Source organism: Prionailurus viverrinus, chromosome B3 (genome assembly GCF_022837055.1).
Source record: "Prionailurus viverrinus isolate Anna chromosome B3, UM_Priviv_1.0, whole genome shotgun sequence".
Classification (NCBI taxonomy): Eukaryota; Metazoa; Chordata; class Mammalia; order Carnivora; family Felidae; genus Prionailurus; species Prionailurus viverrinus.
The window spans coordinates 66,006,007-66,030,342 of NC_062566.1; the positions used below are offsets into that span (position 1 = coordinate 66,006,007).

At 36.3% G+C, this 24,336-nt stretch overlaps 2 protein-coding genes across 2 annotated transcripts; both read right to left on the bottom strand.

Moving 5' to 3' along the window:
• Positions 1–375: 375 nt before the first annotated feature.
• On the bottom strand, positions 376–1,314 carry LOC125168077 (olfactory receptor 4L1-like). The gene has a single exon (XM_047863030.1). It carries the CDS (start codon positions 1,306–1,308, stop codon positions 376–378), a length of 933 nt encoding a protein of 310 aa, XP_047718986.1. The 5' UTR covers positions 1,309–1,314.
• Positions 1,315–7,052: 5,738 nt separating this feature from the next.
• On the bottom strand, positions 7,053–7,993 carry LOC125167978 (olfactory receptor 4K13-like). Its single transcript, XM_047862935.1, is given in 2 exon segments — positions 7,053–7,822; positions 7,825–7,993. Coding segments are annotated over 2 exon segments (939 nt in total).
• Positions 7,994–24,336: the final 16,343 nt, after the last annotated feature.

A 24,336-nucleotide genomic window follows, 5' to 3' on the forward strand; every position in this document is an offset into this window, starting at 1 on the left:
TAAGATCCATAAAAATGAGTTTATTTGTGTGTACTTGTGAGTTGAAGAGTTCATGCAATTTTATGCATACTTACCCAACTAAAGAATTGAGCTGAAAGATCCCTATTTCTGAATTAAAAATAGATCAATTTATATTTGATTTCTCTTTATTTGATGAAATCTAGTTTTGAACATTTCTGGGTTTTCAACTATAATTTAGTGGGACATTTTTTTCTATTTAATTATTTATTACATTAAAAAATTGTTAACCCCAACTGGGTTAAATTTCAGCGAAAATAATTCCCAAAAAACCTAAATACGTCATGGTTATGTAATGATGGAACATGCAATAATTTCAGTAAACATGATGAATATTTTTAAAAGTCTACAGACGAATTAATACCACTTTATTCTGTGGGTGTGTTTGGTCTTCAGTCTACTAATGGCTACTTTCATCTCCTGATTCCTTAGAGTATAAATAATGGGGTTCAGTAAAGGTGTAATAATTGAATAAAACACAGAAAGAAATTTATCCACTGAAAAGCTACTGAATGGCCAAGCATAAATGAAGATAATTGGCCCAAAGAACAGAGTGACCACAGTAATGTGAGCGGACAGTGTGGACAGAGCCTTGGAGAGTCCACCAGAAGATCGACGTTGGACAGTTACCAGAATGACAGTGTAGGAAATGAGCAAGAGTATGAAGCAGATGAAAGACAACAGTCCACTGTCAGCAGTTACCAGCAACTCCAGAACATAGGTCTCAGTGCAGGCAAGTTTTAGAACTAGGGGAAGGTCACAAAAAATATCGTCCACTATATTGGGACCACAGAAGGGCAAGTTGATAGTAAAAACCATCTGGCTCATCGTATGCACAAAACCAACTGCCCAGGACAGCAGCACAGAGCCCATGAGGACCCGGCGGTTCATGATGGATGTGTAGTGAAGAGGTTTGCATATTGCAATGTACCGATCAACAGCCATGACTATGAGAAGAGTCATCTCACTGCCCCCTAAAAAGTGGAGGAAGAACATCTGAGCCATACAGCCCCACAAGGAAATAGTTTTGTTCTCCTTGAGAAAATCTGTGACCATCTTAGGGGTTGTGATTGTAGAAATACACATATCCAGAAAGGAGAGATTTCCAAGGAGGAAGTACATTGGTGTGGAGTACAGATGTGAGTCAAAGGTTACGGTGACCACGATGAGAAAGTTTCCTGCCACAATAGCTGCATAGGCCAACAAAAATATGAAAAAAAAGAAAATTTCAAGTTCCCAAGTGTTGGTGAGTCCTAACAAAACAAACTCCGTTACCACTGAGTTATTCATTATCTAGTCTATGTAGGAGTTTTCAAAGTCATTAAAATGTAGAAAATCTGGAAAAAGTGACCATTTAAGTTTTGATAGTTTTGAAGGTATGGCCATATAGAGAGTAGTGCTTGATTCACATAGAAAAAGAGAAGATGGGCATTTCTGGAAAATACATTTTAATAGATTAATTCAAGGAACATTCACTTTACTGCATTTTTTAAAGCCAGATAGTCACAAAAGAGAAGTTTATTGTAAAATTTTATAAACATATTTTTCAGGCATAGATTGTGTCTCCACATGGATTTGTTGTTTTTATCATGAGTTTATGAACCATGAGTTCAATGGGTCAATGACTAGAGGAACCAAATGGCCATTAGTCAAATGAATTAGTTCAAGTGGATAGTAATATGGTCATATCACTTTGTGGTACCTATTATTTGAAATATTCAGGTATGTGCATTGAGTTTAATTATATTGCCACGAAGCAAATAACTTTAGAAATTTAGCAAATTCTTCGTGAAGCTTTAAACTGGCTATAGCCTGTCATATGTTCTTACCATCGCCCACAAAAACCATAAATAATAAAACAGGCTTCCTAGTTTCTGGGCAGAAACAAATATTTCTCAATGTACTGGTTTGTTTCTCTCCTTCCTTTCTTTCCTCTCCTTCCTCTCTTTCCTCTATTCCTCCCACCACCATGTTTGTTTCTTCCCTTCCTTCTTTTCTCTCTCATTCCCTCCTCCTCCTCCTCCTCCTCCTCCTCCTCCTCCTCCTTCTTTATGATCTTTTTTAATGCTCTTTAATACTTTTGTTTCTGGACAAACTGCTGACCTAGAGTGTTGAGACTTTTTGCCTATTTGCATGAATCTATTGTTGCTGGGTTCCTGGCTGGAGTTTGCCTTCTTGTCCCTTTGCATTTAATATATAGATGGACTCTGAACAACCAGCAATTTTTTTTATAAGTACCATTATTCTTTGTACCCAGTGCTTTCCTCTGATATTTCACATTTGTCTGCAGACTGATTCTCGACTCTCACTCTCTCATATATCTTTGAAACTTGTACTATATATGTGTTCCCATGTTGGACTGACTGATGGCTCATTTTTATACACTTTTTCATTTTACTTATACCTTTTGGTCACAGCTTTTATTTTCTGTTTTGTTTTTTACTTTTTTGAAAAATGATTAGTGATACACACCAAACACACAGACACAGATACAGAATCATACATATACACGTAAACACAAATACATATACTTACACCACATTCTAGTTCTGGAGCATCAGAACAGGTTGTGGAAAAGTTACCCTGAATATACAGTTTTTGGCTTAATAGTTCATGAAATATTCAGGTGTTATTGTTTAGCCCAACTATTAGAATAAGGAAAAAAACTGAACCAAAAATTGATTTAAAAAATTGAACCTGCATGACTCAGGCCTAATTTTATTAACATGACAAAAAAAATCTCACTATCCGTCCTCTGCCAAATTTCACCCAACTGGGTGTTCAACTCTTGACTTAACTCAGGTCATGATCTCACCATTCATGGGATGGAGCCCCCATTTGGCTCTGTATTGACAGCATGGAACCTTCTTGGGATTCTCCCTCTCTTTCTGCCTTTGCCCTGCTCACTTGTATCAGCTTGTTCACTTGCTCTCTCTCTCCCTCCCTCCATCCCTCTCTGTAAAATAAATGTTAAAAAATTAAAATTAAAATAAAAAAATTGATTTAAGTTAATCATTATCTTAGCATATTATGTGTTTTCTGTGTTGAAATACTCAATGTGGGGAAGTAAAACATAGATAAATAATATGAAATCACCTTTTCTCATTTTCTTGATATGATATTTTATTATTTTACATTTCAGACTTGTCACAGATGCTAAACTTAGCCAAGGAAGAACCTAGTTGTTCCATTATTTTATAATATTCTAAATTATTTTTTATTTTTTATTTTATATTTTTACCCTATAAGGATTAAACTAATTCAAATTTATATTCCTGAACATGAACTCAAGCTATAAAACTGATCCCTCAGATCAGGAATGTGGCTCTTACCCTTACTGAAAGTAGATACAGTGTTCAGTTACTATTTGACCAAAATTATCTTTTACAATTGCCCTCATGATCAGAATAATATGGTTTTCATTTAGTTCTAAGTTTCTTATAAAATGTCTTCTCCTTTATTAAAGTGTGTAATTGTAGTTTTCTTTAGCACTGCTATTGAAACCTACCAGTTCTAGCTGAAGAGTGGCCTCTTCAAAGATGTGAAGATACAGTGAGATCCTGAATATATATTATCTTTTTTAACCTCCATGAATTGACAATCGTTGGTAGGTACAGAAAAAAAAAAGGACAAGAACATAAATAATATGCAGACTGGTGATCAACCCCCAAAGGGAATCATTAAAATAAACGTGCATGTGTTACCTAGAGTTCAGAGCAAGGACTTACTTTCTCATTATTTAAGTGGATGGTGAGTTTGTGAAGTGTATCAGCCATGTGAACTTTCACTAGTAAGTGCTCTTCAGAAAAAGCACTAATTCAAGTGTTTTGGTTGGGGAAGGATGAATACATTAACAGAAAATGGATCTATCATAGATGATAGACTTGAAATTATAATTATATTAATATTTTATCAATCTCAATATTTATAGTTAGTAATTGAATGAATTTATTCAAGTAAAATTAATATATTTAATATAATAGCCTACACTGAGAAAGGCATAGCAGACATTGCTAAAAGATTTCTCACTCTTTTTGACAGAATCTAGGAATTTTATAAAAAATTTTATTTTCCCCATGCAGCTATTACCAATTAGAATTGCCATGAAAAATAAGTCTTTTGAAAATATTTCTGCTGAGGAGATATATGTCACAGTTTAGTGTGGCATTTGAGATCTTTGCAAGAAAGGAAAGGATTCTTAAATATAGAAATTAGAAATATAATATTAGAACAATATTTGATGCCCTGATTTGATTACCCAAACCAGTTGGTAAGCATGGTACACATAGAATTTTTCAGTGTTAGAAGCACACGGTCTAGGACCAAACTCAAGTAGGGAAGATATACTTAAAAAGGAGAAGGGGATAAGGAGGGAAAGTAGGTAAGTTTGATATTCAGGGTATATTTTAAAGCTTTTGCACAGCAAAGGAAACCATCAGCAACAGAAAAAGGTAACTTACTGAGTGGAGAAAATATTTGCAACTGATATATCCAATAAGGGGTTAGTATCTAAAATATATAAAGAATTCATATAACTCAACACTAGAAAAACCCAAACAATCCAGCCAAAAATGGGCAGTGGACCTGCAAAGATACTTTTCCAAAGAAGACATACAGATGGTCAACAGACTCATGAAAAGATACCCACCATGACTAATCATCAGGAAAATATAAATCAAAGCCACAATGATATTCACCCACCTTACACTTGTTAGAATGGCTAGAATCAAAAGGACAAGACATAACAAGTGTTGGTGAGGACGTGGAGAAAAATGAGTCTTGTGGTGGGAATGTAAGTGGCAGAGCCACTGGAAAAAAGTATGGAGATTTCTCAAAAAAATTAAAAGTAGAGTTACTATATGATCCAGTAATTCCACTGCTGGGTATTTAAAGAAAATGAAAACACTACTTTGAAAATATTTATGCATCCCTACATTTACTGCAGCATTATTTATAATGGCCAAGGTATGGAAGCAACCAAATTGTCCATCACTAGAGGTATGGATAAGGAAGATATATATACACAATGGAATATTACTAAGCTATAAAAAAGAATGGAGTCTTGCCAGTTGCAACAACATGGATGGACCTAGAGGGTGCCATGTTAAGTGAAATAATTCAGACAAAGAAAGACAAATACCATAAGATTTCACTCATATCTGGAATCTAAAAAAAAAAAAAACAGATGAACAAAAAAAACCCCAAAAGCATAAGTAGAGATATAAATACAGAGAACAAATTGATGGCTGCCAGAGCTGAGGCAGGTGGGGGAATGGGCAAAATAGATGAGTGGGAGATATGTCCAGTTATGGAAAGAAAAAGTCACAGGAATAAAAGGAACAGAATAAGAAATATAGTCAAGGATATTAGTGATGTATGGTGATGGAGCTACAGTTCTTGTGACCATAGTAGATAATGTACAAATTTGTCAAATCACTGTGTTGTACACCTGAAACTAATGTGTGTGAACTATACTCAAATAAAAAAATTCATATAAAAAAACAAAAAAATATTAAACAATTTTTAAAGATAGACATTTAAAAATGTTTTTAAAGATATAAAAAGAGTTGGTTCCAAAGGTGTTTGAATAATTTTAGCTTTTCTATTTGCCTTTTGAAGTCTTTACAGTTTCCACAAACTCACTGTTTGTATTATTTAATAAAATAAGGCTTACCCTCTGAAAGAGCCCAAAAACTATTCCCCCTGCTTTCACGTTTACTGCATTATATTCTCTACTTGTGAGGACTGAGGTACACCCAACTATAAGGTATGCTGGATCCCATCCCTCCCTTTCCTAAAACACTTCAATTTACATTGACAATAAAAAGGAATCCACTATGCTTGAATACTCTGGATTTTCCTTTCTGTAAAGTCTCAGCATAGGTCTTCTCTCTTTTATTCATCAGTCTCCTTTACAAGGTCTACCTTTAATACTTAAAAACTCTTTCTCACTTCGCAATGTCTATGTGCACTGGCCATTTTGCCAAAAATGCTCTTTTCCCTGCTCAAATGTCTAATTCTGGAGCTTTCTTAATGTGTTGGTATAAATGTCTCCTCTTAAAGTGATCTTCTAAAACCACCACACCTAACATAGATCCCTCCCCTTTGATATTCTCTCCGGAACAGGCATCAGGTCTCTGTCTATAACCATGTATCTGTATTGCTTTGGGCAGTGCTTGGTACCTAGTAAATATTTTTCTAGATGTTTCATGAACGACTTATTCCAGTTGAAAAAACATTGACATGTTATCTGGTTGAGCAAGCTTTGCTAGCACTTCATGGTTTTAGTTTTTAGCATTTTAGTTGATACTGATTCTTCAAAACTATTTGGATACTAAAGATATGTTGGAAAAAATTTATTTTTCAGCGTATTTTTAAATTCTAGTAAAGATGATTAGCATATTGAGGCTATATAGTGAGAAAGTATTATTATCCTCATTCAGATCACAGTGCCTCTGTACAGATTCCATATGATTGACAAATAGTAATAGATATTTTACAACAATAAGTTACAAATGCAACTTTAGATGAGTTCAAGCCCTGTATTGGGCTTTGCACTGACAGTGCAGAGACTGCATGGGATTCTCTATCTCCCTCTCTCTCTGCCCCTCCCCAATCATGCTGTCTGTCTCTAGTGAAACAAACTTAAAAAAATACAACTTTATAAGTAAAAATTGAAACTAAACATCATATAGTGTGCTATCTTATGAAAGTTAACTATTTTTATATACTGAGCCATTATGTCTTTGAAAAAAGACATGTGGTTAGATATTTTAAACATTGATCAGGGTTGTTTCCCTGAGTTCTAAGACAGGGAAGTACAAGGAAATAATGAATGCACACTTATTTATGTATTGAATGTATGCTATGAACATTTCCATTAGATTTTTAATAAAACTGATCTTAATAATTCCATGAATTCCGACTGAAAATTGATAATATTTAAAATTTTCATTTTAATTATTCTGATAAATATTTAAGACTCAGAATCCCAAAGCAGAGAACACAAAACAATCAGCTGTTATGAATATTATTTAGGAAGTGAGCCAAGAGCCAACATGCTGGCTGCTAAGTCTCTTAATGGCTGCTTTCATTTCCTGATTCCTCAGAGTATAAATAATTGGATGAAGGAGGGGGGTGATTATAGAATAAAATACAGAAAGAAATTTATCTACAGAGTAACTCTTGAATGGGAAAGCATAGATGAAGATAGCAGGACCAAAGGAGAGAGTGACCACAGTGACGTGAGCAGACAGTGTGGACACTGCCTTAGAGGATGCACTGGAGGAGTGATGCCAGATGGTGACCAGCATGACAATGTAGGATATGAGCAGGAGAATGAAGCAGATCAGGGACAGGAGTCCACTATTTGCAATCACCAAGAGCTCTAGGATATAGGTCTCAGTGCAGGCAAGCTTGATGACCAGGGGAAGGTCACAGAAAATGCTGTCCACAACATTGGGACCACAGAAGGGTAAACCTACCGTGAAAACCATCTGGCTTGTGGTATGGATGGACCCAATTGCCCATGAGAGCAGCAGAAACCCGATGAGCACCCTGTGATTCATGATGGTCTGATACTGCAAGGGCTTGCATATGGCAACATACCTGTCTATGGCCATAGCTATCAGAAGAGACATCTCTCCACCCCCAAAGAAGTGCGTAAAAAACATCTGGGCCATGCAGCCCCACAGGGAGATGGTCTTGCATTTTCTAAGGATGTCTGCAATCACTTTGGGAGTTGTAGCAGAAGAAAGACATAAATCAAAAAATGACAAATTTGCCAGAAAGAAATACATGGGGAGTGAAGATGAGTATCAACTATCACGGAGATCACAATGAGGAGGTTTCCTACTATGATGGCTACATAGACAAGGAAGAAGACTGCAAAAAAGAATATTTGAATTTCTCGAGAAGTGGAAAGTCCCAGCAAGATGAACTCAGACACACTTGATCTTTTGTTGGGGACATCCATTCATCCTTTCGTATGAGTTTATCAGAGGTTGCCTAGAAGAGGGAAAAACACACAGAATGTCATAGGGACTGACAAGTCCATAAACTTGATCTTTACTCACTTACTGTTTCTTACCCAGGCAAACAACCCTTTTGGTACTATGACTACTTCTTTCGTATTTTACAGGAGATATTTCACTGGACCACATGGTATAGAAACTGGAGGGAATGGAGACAACTAAATAAAATGGGTATATTGGTTAGTAGGGGCATGGTCAGTTGGACATTTGAGAAAACCTCTCCTTCTTGTTCACCTGCAGATCAGACTGTGTGAACTCATAAGGTACTAGAATAATAATAGAGAAGAGATTGGAAGGCATTAGCAAAAGTGATTTCTATCTCTTGCAGGAGGTGCATTTACTGACACATTTTCATGAAAATCTCAAAAGGCAATAAAAATTCGCCAAATATTGCTGAAATCACATGAAGTGCATTATGATTCTTGAAAAGAACTGATTATAGACCATGAGCATATTGTTGATAGAAGGTTGCATGTGGAGACAGTTATCTCATTAACTGAGATCAAACCCAATTACTGAGGAAAGATTAAGTTATTTAGACTAGACTCTCAAAACCACAGGTACTCATCTACACGTGCCGGACTCTTCAGTTCATGTGATCAGATGTAAAGTGTGTCCCATCTGTGCATTCTTCTCCAGTTGTTGCAAACATGAACAAAGATCTATTTTTATCTGATATTCTTTCTAGGTCATATGACTTCACAGATATAAGTATAAAGAAACACCTAAATCACTATTAGTAAGACTAGTGAAGTTTACCATTATAGTCTTGTTCCACTTTCCTCCATTAGTGAGGGGCAAAGAGTAAGGTGAATCATTTACCTTTGTAAGCATGACTTAACAAGACTTCAAAAGAGTCCTATCTTTGAGAAGAGTCCTATCTTGGGTTACTTAGCCTCCTTGGACCTATCCTTCCTCACAATTATTTCCCTTAAAATTCTTTCAATCTTTGACTTTGTCAGAGATGGAAGTGTCAGAGATATTATGTTGCTGACTTGGGTGGATTCAGGCAAATTAAATGAATTTTTAAAAAAGACACACAAATAAAGGGAATAGGTCAGCGCTCATTCTATGTAAATTCACCTGGTTAAGACCTTCCTTGTTTGGCTGATTTTAGCTCTCTTCTTCAAGTCTTATTTCAGGCATGTTCATCTTCAGTCTTTTCCTTGCTTTTATGAGAGCCTAGACCGAAGGCTAATGTAGATTATAAGAAAAGAAAATAGAATGTATGTGATTTGGGGATACATGTAATCTTTTAGTTACATAGTTCATATTTTTAAAATTGTATATCTAGATAACCATAATAAACACTTAATCATATGTTCGTTTCTATGCATGGTTACTATCACTAAGACACACAGTTCTTGTAAATGGCCCATAATCATCCCATTATAACCCCAAACATAATCAGCCCATTATGTTTGACACTATCATTGAAAGTAACATAAAAACTTCCTTCTTTCACAAGGTAATAAAACAGGAAATGCACATCTTTGATAGTTCTCATTCACAGATGGGAAACTGTATTTCTTCTTTGTGCCTTGTACTCTTAACTGTAGGACAATTATTTCATCTGAACTATAGCCCCTAGACCTTCTGTGCTTCCTTGAAGCACGTAATAGGTATACTTTGCAGGTGCACCTGGGTCTGGCAAAGACAGAGCCTAGAGAAGATGTTATCTCTAATTTTTTTCTGGTTTAATGAGTGTTTTCACTACTTGGCCATTTTCAGACTGCTACCATAGGAAAGTTGCATTTTCTCATAAGCTTTTCTAGCATTGCCTAACCAGTATAATGATGGCATCAATATTTTATGAGTGGTGACATTCTATGATTTTCAAAGCCCTGAATCAGGCATTTTATCCTCACATTTCTATCATTTATCTCTCTTTTAAAATAATTGCATTTCTAAAAAACAACAAAAGCACTTACTCTATATTTCTGCTATAATTTAAAGAATAAAATCATTTAACCTGATAAGTATAACCAAACAATTTGAACATACCTAGGTTTCTTTAGTCTAAGAATAATTTATTGGCCTGGGATGCCATTATAATCTAATTTCCAATAATCATGGGTATAGTGTTTTCTGATTTTTGTTTTTTTTCCCAATTGTAACAAGATCATGTTTGTTCCAGATTAATTTTTGAAACCCATTGAGCCCTCCTCTCAGTTTCATTTTGGCACATATGTTTCACACTTATGGATACATTTAATGTTATTAATGAGAATAATGTGATCGACGTGGTATGTAGATAGAGTAGCATGTCAAGATTATGTAAACTACCGGTTTGCACTTGGACTTCAGAGGTAACATCAGTATGAAATGGATGCTTAATCTTCATCATCCAGAGACTTTATTTTCTTCTCTGGACTTCAAAAGACAGCAGTATATGAGTGTATCCCTTGGTAGGAGGCACAAAGGAGAGAACCCATTTAATTGTTTTAGATTCCTTAGGGACTGGTGGTAAAAAAGTAATTGGGATTGTTGAAAAAGACTTTTGACATTGCAGAAAGGAGATACCATTATTCATCTATAAAACTGATAATACTTTAAAGGCAATAATCCATACTAGGGCTAGAGTTGAATTATGACAATTCTATATGATGTTCATTCTTTTGTAGTAGTTTGTTTTCTACAAAAAGCATTCATAAATGTGATATTTAGCAAAAATATAAATATTCTAGATTATTTAAATTCTACATTTTATTAAGGCTGAGATTTTCACATTTAAACTTGAATCTTTGTGGACTGTTGAGAAACAATGTGAAATTATTTTTTAAGGTTGAAATTAAATAATAATTCATTCCACTAAGAATTTGTTATGCTTTTTTTATTACCTTTCAAATTTGCTGATACATCAGGCTCTTTGTGGGGAGTACTTGTTTACTGTTTTATTTTCCTGGATAATTTTTGAAGAGTTACTACTTAACTCATTAGTTTACAGTATAGTTAATGTATAGAAGGGCAAGTCTGTTGTCATTGCTTTATTCATTCAGAGTGTTCTTGGTTATTTTTATATATTTTTAGTCTACATTAAATAGATGTATTTTCTAAAGTTAAAACAAGTTCCATTGACATTTTATTTTTTTTTTTTGAATTATTTTTTCTTTCAACGTTTATTTTTGGGACAGAGAGAGACAGAGCATGAACGGGTGGGGCAGAGAGAGAGGGAGACACAGAATCAGAAACAGGCTCCAGGCTCTGAGCCATCAGCCCAGAGCCTGACGCGGGGCTCGAACTCACGGACCGTGAGATCGTGACCTGGCTGAAGTCGGACGCTTAACCGACTGCGCCACCCAGGCGCCCCTAGTTCCATTGACATTTTAATCTTGTGGTATGAAACTTCTAAGAAAGGTTTGAAAAAATGAACAGAATTACAAAATTGAGTCTTCCATTCAGAAAGATTTTATGTCTCTTTAAATGTCTGCCTACTTTTATGATACAATATATTTTCTAATCTTCATTATCAATTTTTTGGGTAACACATTATTTGTTAAATGTAATTTTGCATATACTTGCTATGATCTTTTTCTTTAACATAATTGGTTTTATTGCTATTGGTTCCATTTGTTACATATTTATATGGCACATGGTATCATTGTGGAAATCTCTTTTGTCATTTTTTCCCCTGTTCTTTGTCTTCTTTGTTTCAAGTTACTGGTAAAATAACATACAACATTAATAACATTTTTTTCTTCAGATACATTTCCTGTGCCTTAGTCCATTAACTAAGTGTTTAGATTAATGTTGAATAACAGTGATGATAACTGGCTATGGCAGAATTTGTTAGTTTCCCAAACATGACCCTTCCTTCTTTCTCGAAAACAAAAACTCATTTTCTAACTTTTTTTTTACAGTTTATTTATTTTGAGAGAGAGAGAGAAAGAGAGAGAGAGAGAGAGAGAGAGAGAGAGAGAGAGAGAGAGAGAGAGAGAGAGACAGCAAGCAGGAGTAGGTGAGGGGCAGAGAGAGAGGGATAGAGAGAATTCCTAGCAAGCACCATGCTTAACACAGAGCCCGACATGTGGCTTGGTCTCATGACTGTGAGATAATGACATGAGCTTTAAACAGAAGTAATGGCTTAATTGTCTGACCACCCAGGTGCCCCATTGCTCATTCATGGTATGAGGCGTCTATGCACTTCCATGGAGTCTCCAACCCTGTCCAGAACACTGCATCTCACTACCTTGAGCCAACCACTGTTATTCATTTTCCGCACCAGTGACCAGTTTAGTAATTGGTATAGACTGTGTAACAGACTGCTGAGTAGCCTTCTCCCATTCTTCTTTAGTAACAGATGTCTGGTTCATTAAGTGGCATTGTGAAGCCTGCCATGTGATAAAAGTGGCAAATAACATGAAAGTAAACAGTGTTTTCAGGTGGCTACTTGGTGAAAATTCTTTAGAGGGGCTGACTTCTGATAGAGTCACGCACTTTGCCTCTCCCCAACTCTATATTTTCTCGGGTCTAATTGGAATAGTGTTAGTTGTTATACTAACATAAAGTACTATAAATATTTACAGTTCAATGCTGTCAGGTTAGCATTCTACATACATAAAACAGGAGTTTAATTAATTACTTAGTAACATGAAGTGAACATGTCTAATGACATGAAGGCTGAGATGCTAACAGGAAATGTTCAGGGAAACCAAAGATGAACATCAAATGGAATCTACCACCAAATCTAATCTGGAGGGGCAAGAGAAGACACAGTCTTACCACAGCCCCAGGGTAACGACATGTATTCATTTTCTTCTTCTCCCTCAAAAAATTTCCCAAAAACTAGAAGCTTCATCCAACCCAAATTTCTTATATCCTAGTTGTATAAGTCCGAAATCCAACTTTTTTCTCTCTGGGATACAATGAAGTTGTTGGTAGGACAATATTTCTTACTGGAGGCTTTGAGGGAGGAAACTGTTCGCAGACTATTCCTGGCTAAGGGCCAACTTTAGTTCTAGGTGCTTTTAGAATAACATCTCCATTTCCTTGCTGATTTTCAGTCAGGGGTTATTCTCACTTTCTAGACATTGCATGTATTCTTTGGTCATATCTTCTTCCTCTTCAAAGCCAGGAACAGTGGATGAAAGCCTCCTCAAGATTCATCCTTCCTGGATTCTTTTTTTCTTTCTCTGGATCCATGAAAAGTTCAATACTTTTAAATACTCAGGCAGTACATTGAAGCCACAAGATTACCCAGGATAATCTCCCCATCTGAAGGTTTATAAACAATCATATTGTCAAATTTCTGTTTGCCATGTAAGGTAACATATTCACAGGTTCCATGATAAGGGTATGGACCTCTTTGGGAGACCATTATTTTGTGCATGATGCCTTATATACAAAAGTGAGAAATGTGGTGACCAATTTCACTAGGAGAGCTAGAGTCATGGAAGTTTTGCTGAGTTCCAGAGTGAGCCAGAGAACTACTACAGATATTTGGGCTAAGACTGTGTGTGTGTGTGTGTGTGTGTGTGTGTGTGTGTATTCTTCATTTTCTTTTCCTCCCACCCTGTATTAATCTAACAGTGATACCCATCTGTAACTATCTGAAGGTCAGGAAATGTTAGAGTGCTAGATGAAGTCTTCATGCATTAGGGCTTCCTGTAGTAAGAGCAAATTTGTAGAAATGAAAAGAATGGATTGGAAGGAATATGGGACTATAATGGCACACATCCTTTTATTATTTAGTCTTTCTGGAGTACAAATGTGTGAGGAATTTTTACAGACATTTTGGGAGAAATTATTTAAAAATGAACATACATACATAGGTTTTGGAGTCTCTGTTGATAGTGTGGTATGGCTATACATACATTGGACTAAGATGCTATAATTGTTTTACACTAGAAAATAAAAGCTCTATCTAATTATAACACTGCAATCATGGCTGATTAAAGGCAGACCAAAAATTTAGGTCAAGGACATGTGAAGTGCACTTACTTAAAGGGAATTTAAGTGAAATTTTCAATATTCCTAAGATAGGGCATGAGAAAAACAACACTTTTTTCTTTCCAGATTAAGCCACTGTGATGAATCAAGTGTGAGGACAAAAACCATTATCATTTAAGATGGCAGGGTCTTGCCACATTTGTGAAATTTTGGAGAGTTTATCTAGGGCAAGGATGCTGAGGCATCTCCTTAAAAGTTAAAGTATTGCATCTTGTACCATCGCTGTGCCACTAAGAAGAAAGAATAATGTCTGGTAGTCCTCTCCAAGTTTTAGAGGCAGTATATTCCAACTTGTATATAATACTTATTTATTGATTGACATGAGGTTTCCAGTTGTGTAAACTTAGTTCAGGGGAGGCATCTTATCAGATCTAGAACAAAGTAAAAGTAGCCTTACCCCTAGGGCCATTTATCCAGGTTAATCATACAGTATTAAAGTTATCTCTCCTGAGAAATAAACCATTCATTAGTTTTTTTCCATATTCTAATAGGAGAGTCACAATGTAGTTTCACAGGATCATAGCATGTGTATGCCATGTGCAGCAGAGAACTATGTATGAGTTGGAAATTAGCCACCGACATTCTACTAAACCCCGTAGGTATGGATCATCTGACCATGGAGGTTCAATTGACTATGGAGATGTAGGTGTCCATCATGCCCTGCATCATTTTATATTAAGACTGACTTTGAGCATCACGGTGTTTAGATTGTATCTTGGTATCTTGAGATGGCATCCTCTAGGATGTAGTGTATACTCTTATTTAATGACATTAGATGTAATTTTGTTCCCCGTAAACAGAATCTGTAGGGTTAAGAACACGGGTATTCTCTGTATGTCTTCAAACCCTATAAAACACTTGTAGAATTTATGCTTTCTTTTCCCACAGCTTCAAGCTCTCTAGTTCCAGAAGTTCTGGGATATGCTTTCACCAGTGATGCAGTAAGATTTCTATTAACCTCAAGCTTCACTGCCACTCAATCACTTTATGTTTTTCTTTCCCAGAGACATCATGGCAATGAAAGGTGTCACTATCTTGTAAGTAATTTACCTTGGTCATCAGAAGAGGTAGTACTGCTGCACTACAATGGTTAAGTAGGGCCACAGTAGAATTTTTTAAATCCAAATTGAAATATGGAATTGAACTATTCTACTTCTCGGCTGAAAAAATGCACTGGATGGTATTACTTGCAGAGATGTCAGTGAAGAAGAAAACATTAGTGAACATGGAGCAATAGCTATACAAAATGAAACAGGAAGAGATTAAAAACAATTTCCATTCCATAAATGTCTCTACAAGGTAAATGACCATACACAGTGAAAGTAATAACAATACCTTGTTGAATGTGTTATCTCAGTAGATAACAGCAGACGTAAATCTAAAACAGCACCAACACCAGAGTGGGGAGAAGGTAAATGGAAGGAAATGGAAGTTTCACTAATGTGATATTTGTATCACTAACTGTGGTCCATGAGTGTCACCCATGTATTGCAGTTGGACTGTGGTACATCACAATGTTCAGTATGTATTTGTGGTCCTAAAATTAACATTAAAGCCACAACAAATTTTTCTGTTCTTCCTGTTTGAGTTTTGGTAGTGTGTGAGTATCTAGGAATTTGTCCATTTCTTCATCCTGTCCAGTTTGTCAGTATATAATTTTTCATCATATTCTCTTTTGATTGTTTGAATTTTTGTGCTGTTGGTTGTGATCTCTCCTCATTTATTCATGATTTTACCTATTTGGGTCCTCTATTTTTGATAAGTCTGGCATGGTGTTTTTTTCAATTTTGTTTACTTTTTCAAAAGCCAGTTTTTAGTTTCATTGATCTGTTCTGCTCTTTTTTTTTCATCTTTATCGTTTGTTTCTACTCTAAACTTTATTTTTTCCCTTCTTCTGATGGCTTTGGGATTTATTTGCTGCTCCTTTTCTAGTTCCTTTAGGTATAAGGTTAGGTTATGCATTTGGGAACTTGCTTTCTTCTTGAGCTAGATATGATTTGAAGTGTATTTTCCTCTGTGACTGCCTTTGCTGCATCCCAAGGATTTAGAGTGTCATGTTTGCATTTTCATTTACTTCCATGTATTTTTTAAATTTATTCTTTCATTTCCTGGTTAATACATTCATTCTTCAGTAGGATATTCCTTAACCTCCATGTATTGAGGGCTTTGCAAATTTTTTCTTGTGGTGATGTCAAGTTTCTTAGCATTATGACTTGAAAATATGCCTGGTATGATGTCAATCATTTTGTACCCATTGAAGGCTAATTTGTGACCTAGTATGTGATCTCTCCTGGAGAATGTTCCATGTGTACTCAACAAGAATATGTATTTCTTGTTGCTATGTATTGCTAAGTCCATCTGGTCCAGTGTGTTACTCAAAGCCATTGTTTCCTTGTTGATTTTCTGCTTAGATGGTATATCCATTGCTTCAAGTTGGTTATTAAAGTCCCTACTACTATGGTATTATTATAAATAAATTTCTTTATGTTTGTGAATAATTTATTTATATATTTGGGTTCTCTAAGTTAGGGCCATAAATATTTACAATTGTTAGATCTTCTTGATGGATAGATCACTTAATTATGATATAATGCCCTTCTTCACTTGTTACAGCAGTTGTTTTAAAATCTAGGCTGTCTGATATGAGTATGGCTACTATGACCTTCTTTTGAAGTCCATTAGCATGATACATGGTTCTCTATCCCCTTACTTTCAACCTGCAGTTGTCTTAGTATAAAATGAGTCTCTTGTAGGCAGCATATAGATGGATCTTATTTTGTTTTGTTTTGTTTTTGTTTTTGTCCATTCTGATACCCTATTTCTTTTTTTGGAGCATTTAGACTATTTACATTCAGAGTGATTATTGAAACATGAATTTAGTGCCATTGTGTTACCTATAGAGTTGGTACATCCGGTGGTATTCTCTGGTCTTGTTGTCTTTCCTGCTTTGGTCTTTTTTTTTCTACACTCAGAGAGTCCCCCTAAAATTTCTTGCAGGGCTGGTTTAGTTGTCATGAACTCCTTTGGTTTTTGTTTGTCTTGGAAAGTCTTTCTCTCTCCTTCTTCTGAATCACAGCCTCACTGGTTAAAAGGATTCTTGGTGGCATACTTTCCAATTAAGCAATTGAATATTTCCTGCCACTCCCTTCTGTCCTGCCACATTTCACTGAAGAGGTCTGATACTAACCTTATGTGTTTACCCTTCTATGTTAAGGACCTTTTGTTCCCAACTACTTTCAGAATTCTCTTTTTATATTTTTGCAAGTTTCACTATTATATGTCATGGTGTTCACCTGTTTTTGTTGATTTTGAAGGGAATTCTCTGTGCTTGTTTGACTTGGATGCCTTTTTCCTTCCCGAGATTAAGGAACTTCTCTGCTAGAACTTGTTTAATCGTTCTTCCCCCTTTCCCTGCTCTTCTGGGACTCCTACGATATAGATATTATTTCACTTTATGGAATTGCTGGGTTCTCCAAGGCTGTCATTTTGATCTAATAGTTTTCTTTCCATCTTCTTATTTCCATGATTTTATCTTCTATATCACCTATTCTGAACCCAGATTCCTCATCCTTATTGTAATTATATTGTCAGTTTGCATCTCAGTTATAGCATTTTTTTAATTCATCTTGACTAGTTCTTAGGTCTTTGATCTCTGCAGGAAGGGTTTCTCTGGTATCTTCTATGCTTTTTTCAAACCCACCTAGTAGTCTTCTGGCTGTTATTCTAAATTCTTGTTTAGGTATATTGTTTGATATTCTCTGATCTTTGTAGTCTTTCCTTCTTTGGTCTTTTTTTCCGTCCACCCATAGAGTCCCCCTAAAATTTCTTGCAGGGCTGGTTTAGTGGTCAGGATATACTTTTGAGAAAGTCCCTGGTTGTGATTTCTTCTTGACCTTTCTTTTAGGGAATATTCCTCCATCTTGTCATTTTGACTAAGTTCCTTTCTTTTGCATGTTTTAAAAGCTTGTTATGGGGGCGCCTGGGTGGCACAGTCGGTTGAGCGTCCGACTTCAGCCAGGTCACGATCTCGCGGTCCGTGAGTTCGAGCCCCGCGTCGGGCTCTGGGCTGATGGCTCAGAACCTGGAGCCTGTTTCCGATTCTGTGTCTCCCTCTCTCTCTGCCCCTCCCCCGTTCATGCTCTGTCTCTCTCCGTCCCAAAAATAAATAAACGTTGAAAAAAAAATTTAAAAAAAAAAAAAAAAAAAAAAAAGCTTGTTATGTTTGCTGCACCTGATAGTACTGCTGATTAAAGAGGCTTAATACCCTGTCCGGGCCTGGCAGTCCAGGAAGTGTTTCTGGTGTATGATGTGTGTGCTCTGCTATTTTGTTTTGGCTGTTCTTTCCCACCAGCTAGCCCTCTGCGATCTCCTCCTTGCTTGCTGTGGTGGAGTGTTTGGATCTGTAACTAGATGTGCTTCGATTTGTTTGTGAAGTAACCTTGGGGGGAAAAAGCCTGGAGGAAGCCTGATCCCATAAAAAAGAAAAGGAAGGGAAAAAAATAAAACCAAACAGAATAAAAAACTATAAAGCTGATTCCAAGGAAAAAGAAAGGGAAATAAATACAGAAGAAAAACAAGGTAAAGGAAAAGAATAAAAAGGCCTGATACAAAAAAAGAAAGAAAGAAAGGAAAAGATAAAAAGAAATGACAAAAACAAAAACAAATCAGAAACTATGAACCTGATTCCAAAAGAAAAAATAACTAAGTGGAAAAAAAAAACAAAAAGTGTTGCCTGTTGGTCCCCGGGGGATGGTGGCTTTGCTGGTCTGAAGAAGAGGCCAGCTGTATTGACTTGGAGTCAGTCTTTCTACAGTATATAAGCAGTTGCCAGGCACCCAGTGGCAGGGTTCGGTGTAAGCAGGTCCCACGAACAGTGGGGGGCCACTGTGTTTCTCTCTAAAGTCCCACTGTGTTGGTATTGGAGGGAAAATGATGATACACAAATCTCTCAGTGAACCTGGGATCTCAAACCCTGGTATTCAGGCAGCATTACAGAATTGCAAAGGCAGTCAGCATGCCCTGCACCACAACTATCCTCTGCCTTCTTATTGGTGCATGGATGGGATTCAAAACCCAAAGTCTTAAAGGACCCAGCACAAGGTGGACTGGCCCCTCTACTCCAGAAGAGCCCCTCACACTGCTGATGAAAGGCCTTTGGCTGGCACCTGCAGGGTCTTTTGTCCTTGAGGAGTCAATAAAGCTTCTTCCAAAGTACTCCAGGAAGGGGACTGTTCTTTCCCAGTGCATCCTGGAATTTGTTATAACAGGGTAGGCACTCCCGGCCAGCTCCCTCCTTTCCAGGAGCACACACCACAGCTCCACTCCAGAGAAAGTCACACACTTCCAAAATCTCAGAGTTTCAGCTCCACATGCTGTTTGCCAAAAAAAAAAACAAACAAAAAACAAAAACAAAAACAAAAACAAAAAACTGGGACACAGTGCTTCTCTCTCCCAGTCTGTGGTCCAGAGAGGTTTTCCTCTTGTGCTAACTCAATGCTGCACTATCGCAACACCTCTACTTTTTTTTCTATCTATTAAATAGGCTCCTCCCCTTCATGGCTCCACTGTTTTACATTCCCCAACTCCCATCCATGTACCTCACATGTGTCAAGCTGGCTCCTCCAATGGTGGAGATGTTTCTACCACTCTGCAGGTACATTTCCTGAGTATTCCAAGTAATCTGACCTCAACAGCTTTCTTTGAGGGACGTAGGAAGTCCAGAGCCCCCTACTTCCCCACTAAGTTAAGTCCTCCCTCTGTCAATAATCAGCTAAGAAATTGAATCCGTTATCAAAAATATGTCAACAATAATAGTCCAGGTCCAGATGGCTTCCTAAGGGAATTCTACCAATGATTTAAAGAAGACTTAATACCTATTCTTTTCAAACTGTTTCAGAAAACAGAAATGGAAGGAAAGCTTCAAAACTCATTCTATGAAGCCAGCATTACCTTGATTCCAAAACCAGAAAAAGATACCACTAAAAAGGTGAATTATAGGCCAATATTCCTGATGAAACTGTATGCAAAAATTCTGAACAAGATACTAGCAAATTGAATTCAACAGCACATTAAAAGAATTATTCACCATAATCAAGTGGGATTTCATCTTGGGAAGCAGGGCTGGTTCATTATCTGCAAATCAATCAACATAATACACCACATTAATGAAAGGAAGGATAAGAAGCTTAGGTATAATATCAACATACAGAAATTGATTGGGTCTCTATACACCAGTAATGAAGCAGAAGAAAGAGAAATCAAGGAATTTATTGCATTTACAATTGCACCAAAAACAATAAGATACCCAGGAATAAACCTACCCAAAGAGGTAAAAGATCTGTACACTGAAAATTACAGAAAGCTCATGAAGGAAATAGAAGAGGACACAAAGAAATGTTAAAACATTCCATGTTCATGGATCAGAAGAACAAACATTGTTAAAATGTTTATATTACTCAAAGCAATCTATGCATTCAATGCACTCCCCATCAAAATAACACCAGCATTCTTCACGAGCTAGAGCAAACAATCCTAAAATTTTGTGAAACTAGAAAAGACCCTGAATAGCCAAAGTAATGTTGAAAAAGAAAAGCAAAGCTTGAGGCATCACAATTGCAGACTTGAAGCTGTATTACAGAGCTGTAATAATCAAGACATTATAGTACTGCCACAAAAACAGACACATAGATTAATGAACCAGAATAGAGAACCCAGAAATGGGCCCACAAATATATGGCCAACTAATCTTTGACAAAGCAAGAAAGAGTATGCAATGCAAAAAAGACAGTAACTTCAGCAAACGGTACCGGGAAAACTGGACAATGACATGAATAAGAATGAAACTGGACCACTTTCTTACACCATACCCAAAAATTAATTCAAAATGGATGAAAGACCTAAATGTGAGACCGGAAAGCATAAAAATCCTACAGGAGCAAACAGGCAGCAGCCTCTTTGACCTCGGCCACAGCAACTTCCTACTAGACATGTCTCCCAAGGCAAGGGAAACAAAAGCAAAAATGAACTATTGGGACCTCATCAAGATAAAAAGCTTCAGCACAACTAAGGAATTAAAAAAAAAAAAAGAAACTAAAGGCACATGGTGGAATGGGAGAAGATAATTGCAAATATCATATTGGATAAAAGGTTAGAATCCAAAATCTATAAAGAACTTACCAAACTGAACACCAAAAAACCCAAATAATCCAGTGAATAAATGGGAAAAGACATTAATAGACTTTTTTCTAAGGAAGATATCCAGATGGCTAACAGACACATGAAAAGATGCTCAAAATCACTCATCACCAGTGAAATACAAATCAAAACCACAATGAGATAACACCTCATACCTGTCGGAATGGCTAATATAAACAACTCAGGAATCAACTGATGTTGGCTAGGATACGGAGAAAGAGGAACACTTCTGCACTGTTGATGGGAATGCAAACTGGTGCAGCCAGCCACTGTGGAAACAGTATGGAGATACCTCAGAAAATTAAAAATAGAATTAACATATTAGCCAGTAATTCCACTGTTTGGTGTTTAAACAAAGAAAATTCAAAAAACTAATTTGAAAAGATTTATGTACTTCTAAATTTATTGCAGTATTATATATAATAGCCAACATATGGAAGCAACCAAAGTGTCTATCACTAGATGAATGGATAAGGAAGATATAGTATATACACACTGGAATATTATAGCCATAAAAAAGAATGGAGTCTTGCCATTTGCAACAGCATGGATGGACTTAGAAGGTGTCATGTTAAGTGAAATAAGTCAGACAGAGACAGACAAACACCTTAAGATTTCATTCATGTGTAATCAACATGCACACACACACACACACACACACACACACACAAACCCAAATGAATACAGAACAACAACAAAGAGCAGAATTAGAGATATAAATACAGAGAACAAACTGATGGCTGCCATAGGTGAGGCAGGTGGGGGGGGGATGGGCAAAATAGGTGAAGGTGAGTGGAGATACAGGCTTCCAGGTATGGAAAAAACAAGTCACAGGAATAAAAGAAATAGCATAAGAAATATAGTCAATGATATTATAATATTTATGGTGACAGATGGAGCTACAATTCTGGTGAGCATAGGAGCATACTGTATAAATTTGTCTAATCACTATGTTGTATACCTGAAACTAATGTAATATGTGTGTCAACTATATGCAAATTTAAAAATTCATATAAAAATAAAAAAAATATTTTTAAAAGGGAAACATATAAAAATTTTAAAAGACGTCAAAAGAGGTGGCCCCCAAGATGTTTGAATAATTTTAGGTTTTTCTATTTTCCTTTGGAAATCTTTACAGTTTCCACAGATTCGCTGTATTATTTAATAAATACAGGCTTACTATCTGAAGCAGACTACTAACTCTTCCTCTGCTCTCACTTTTGCTGCATTGTATTTTCTACTTAAGAGTACGGATGTATGGCAAACTATAATGTTTGCTGGATCCCATCCCTCCCTTTCTCAAAACACTTCATTGTCTTTACCCTGATGATAAAAAGGAATCCACTGTGCCTGAAAACTCTGGTCTCTTCCTTTCTATAATATCTCAGCATATGTCTTCTCTCATTTATTCATCAGCCACCTTCACAAGGTCTACCTTTAAAACCTAAAACTCTTTGTCACATCACAATGTCTATTTACACTGACCCTTTTACTGATGTACTCTTTCCCCTGCTCAGATGTCTAACTCTAGAGCTTGCTTAATGTGTTGGTATAAATGTCTCTACTTAAAGTGATCTTCTGAAACCACCACACCTAACACAGATCCCCTCCCCTTTGATATTCTCTCCGGAACAGGCATCAGGTCTCTGTCTATAACCACGTATCTGTATTGCTTTGGGCAGTGCTTGGTACCTAGTAAATATTTTTCTAGATGTTTCATGAACGACTTATTCCAGTTGAAAAAACATCGACATGTTATCTGGTTGAGCAAGCTTTGCTAGCAGTTCATGGTTTTAGTTTTTAGCATTTTAGTTGATACTGATTCTTCAAAAATTATTTGAATACTAAAGATGTTGGAAAATATATTTTTCAGCATATTTTTTAAATTCTAAAGATGATTAGCATATTGAGGGTATATAGTGAGAAAGTATTCTTATCCTCATTCAAATCACAATACCTCTGTGCAGACTCCATATGGTTGACAAATAGTAATAGATATTTTAACAACAATAAGTTACAAATGCAACTTTAGATGAGTTCAAGCCCTGCATCGGGCTTTGCACTGACAGTGCAGAGACTGCATGGGATTCTCTCTCTCCCTCTCTCTCTGCCCCTCCCCAATCATGTTGTCTGTCTTTCTCAAAATAAACTTAAAAAATACAACTTTATAATTCTTTTTATATGCTGTTGAATTCGATTTGCTAGTACCTTATTGAGAGTTTTTGCATCCATATTCATCAGGGATATTGGCCTGTAGTTCTTTTATTTTTGCTGGGTCTCTATCTGGTTTAGGAATCAAAGTAATGCTGGCTTCATAGAATGAGTCTGGAAGTTTTCTTTCCCTTTCTATTTTTGGAGCAGCTTGAGAAGGATAGATATGATCTCTGCTTTAAATGTCTGGTAGAATTCCCCGGGGAAACCATCTGGTCCTGGACTCTTATTTGTTGGGAGATTTTTGATAACTGATTCAATTTCTTCACTGGTTATGGGTCTGTTCAAGTTTTCTATTTCTTCCTGTTTGAGTTTTGGAAGTGCGTGGGTGCTTAGGAATTTCTCCATTTCTTCCAGGTTGTCCAGTGTCTTGGCATATAATTTTTCATAGTATCCCCTGATAATTGCTTGTATTTCTGAGGGATTGGTTGTAAGAATTCCATTTTCATTCATGATTTTATCTATTTCGGTCCTCTCCCTTTTCTTTTTCAGAAGCCTGGACAGAGGTTTATCAGTTTTGTTTATTTTTTCAAAAAACCAACTCTTGCTTTCATTGATATGCTCTACAGTTTTTTTTTTTTTTTAGATTCTGTATTGCTTATTTCTGCTCTGATCTTTATAATTTCTCTTCTTCTGCTGGGTTTGGGGTGTTTTTCCTGTTCTGCTTCTATTTCCTTTAGGTGTGCTGTTAGATTTTTGTATTTTGTTTTGTGTATTTTTCTTATTTCTTGAGATAGGCCTGGATTGCAATGTATTTTCCTCTCAGGACTGCCTTTGCTGCGTCCTGAAGCATTTAGATTATTTTATTTTCATTTTTATTTGTTTCTCTGTATTTTTAAATTTCTTCTCTAATTGCCTGGTTGACCCATTCATTCTTTAGTAGGGTGTTCTTTAACCTCCATGCTTTTGGAGGTTTTCCAGACTTTTTCCT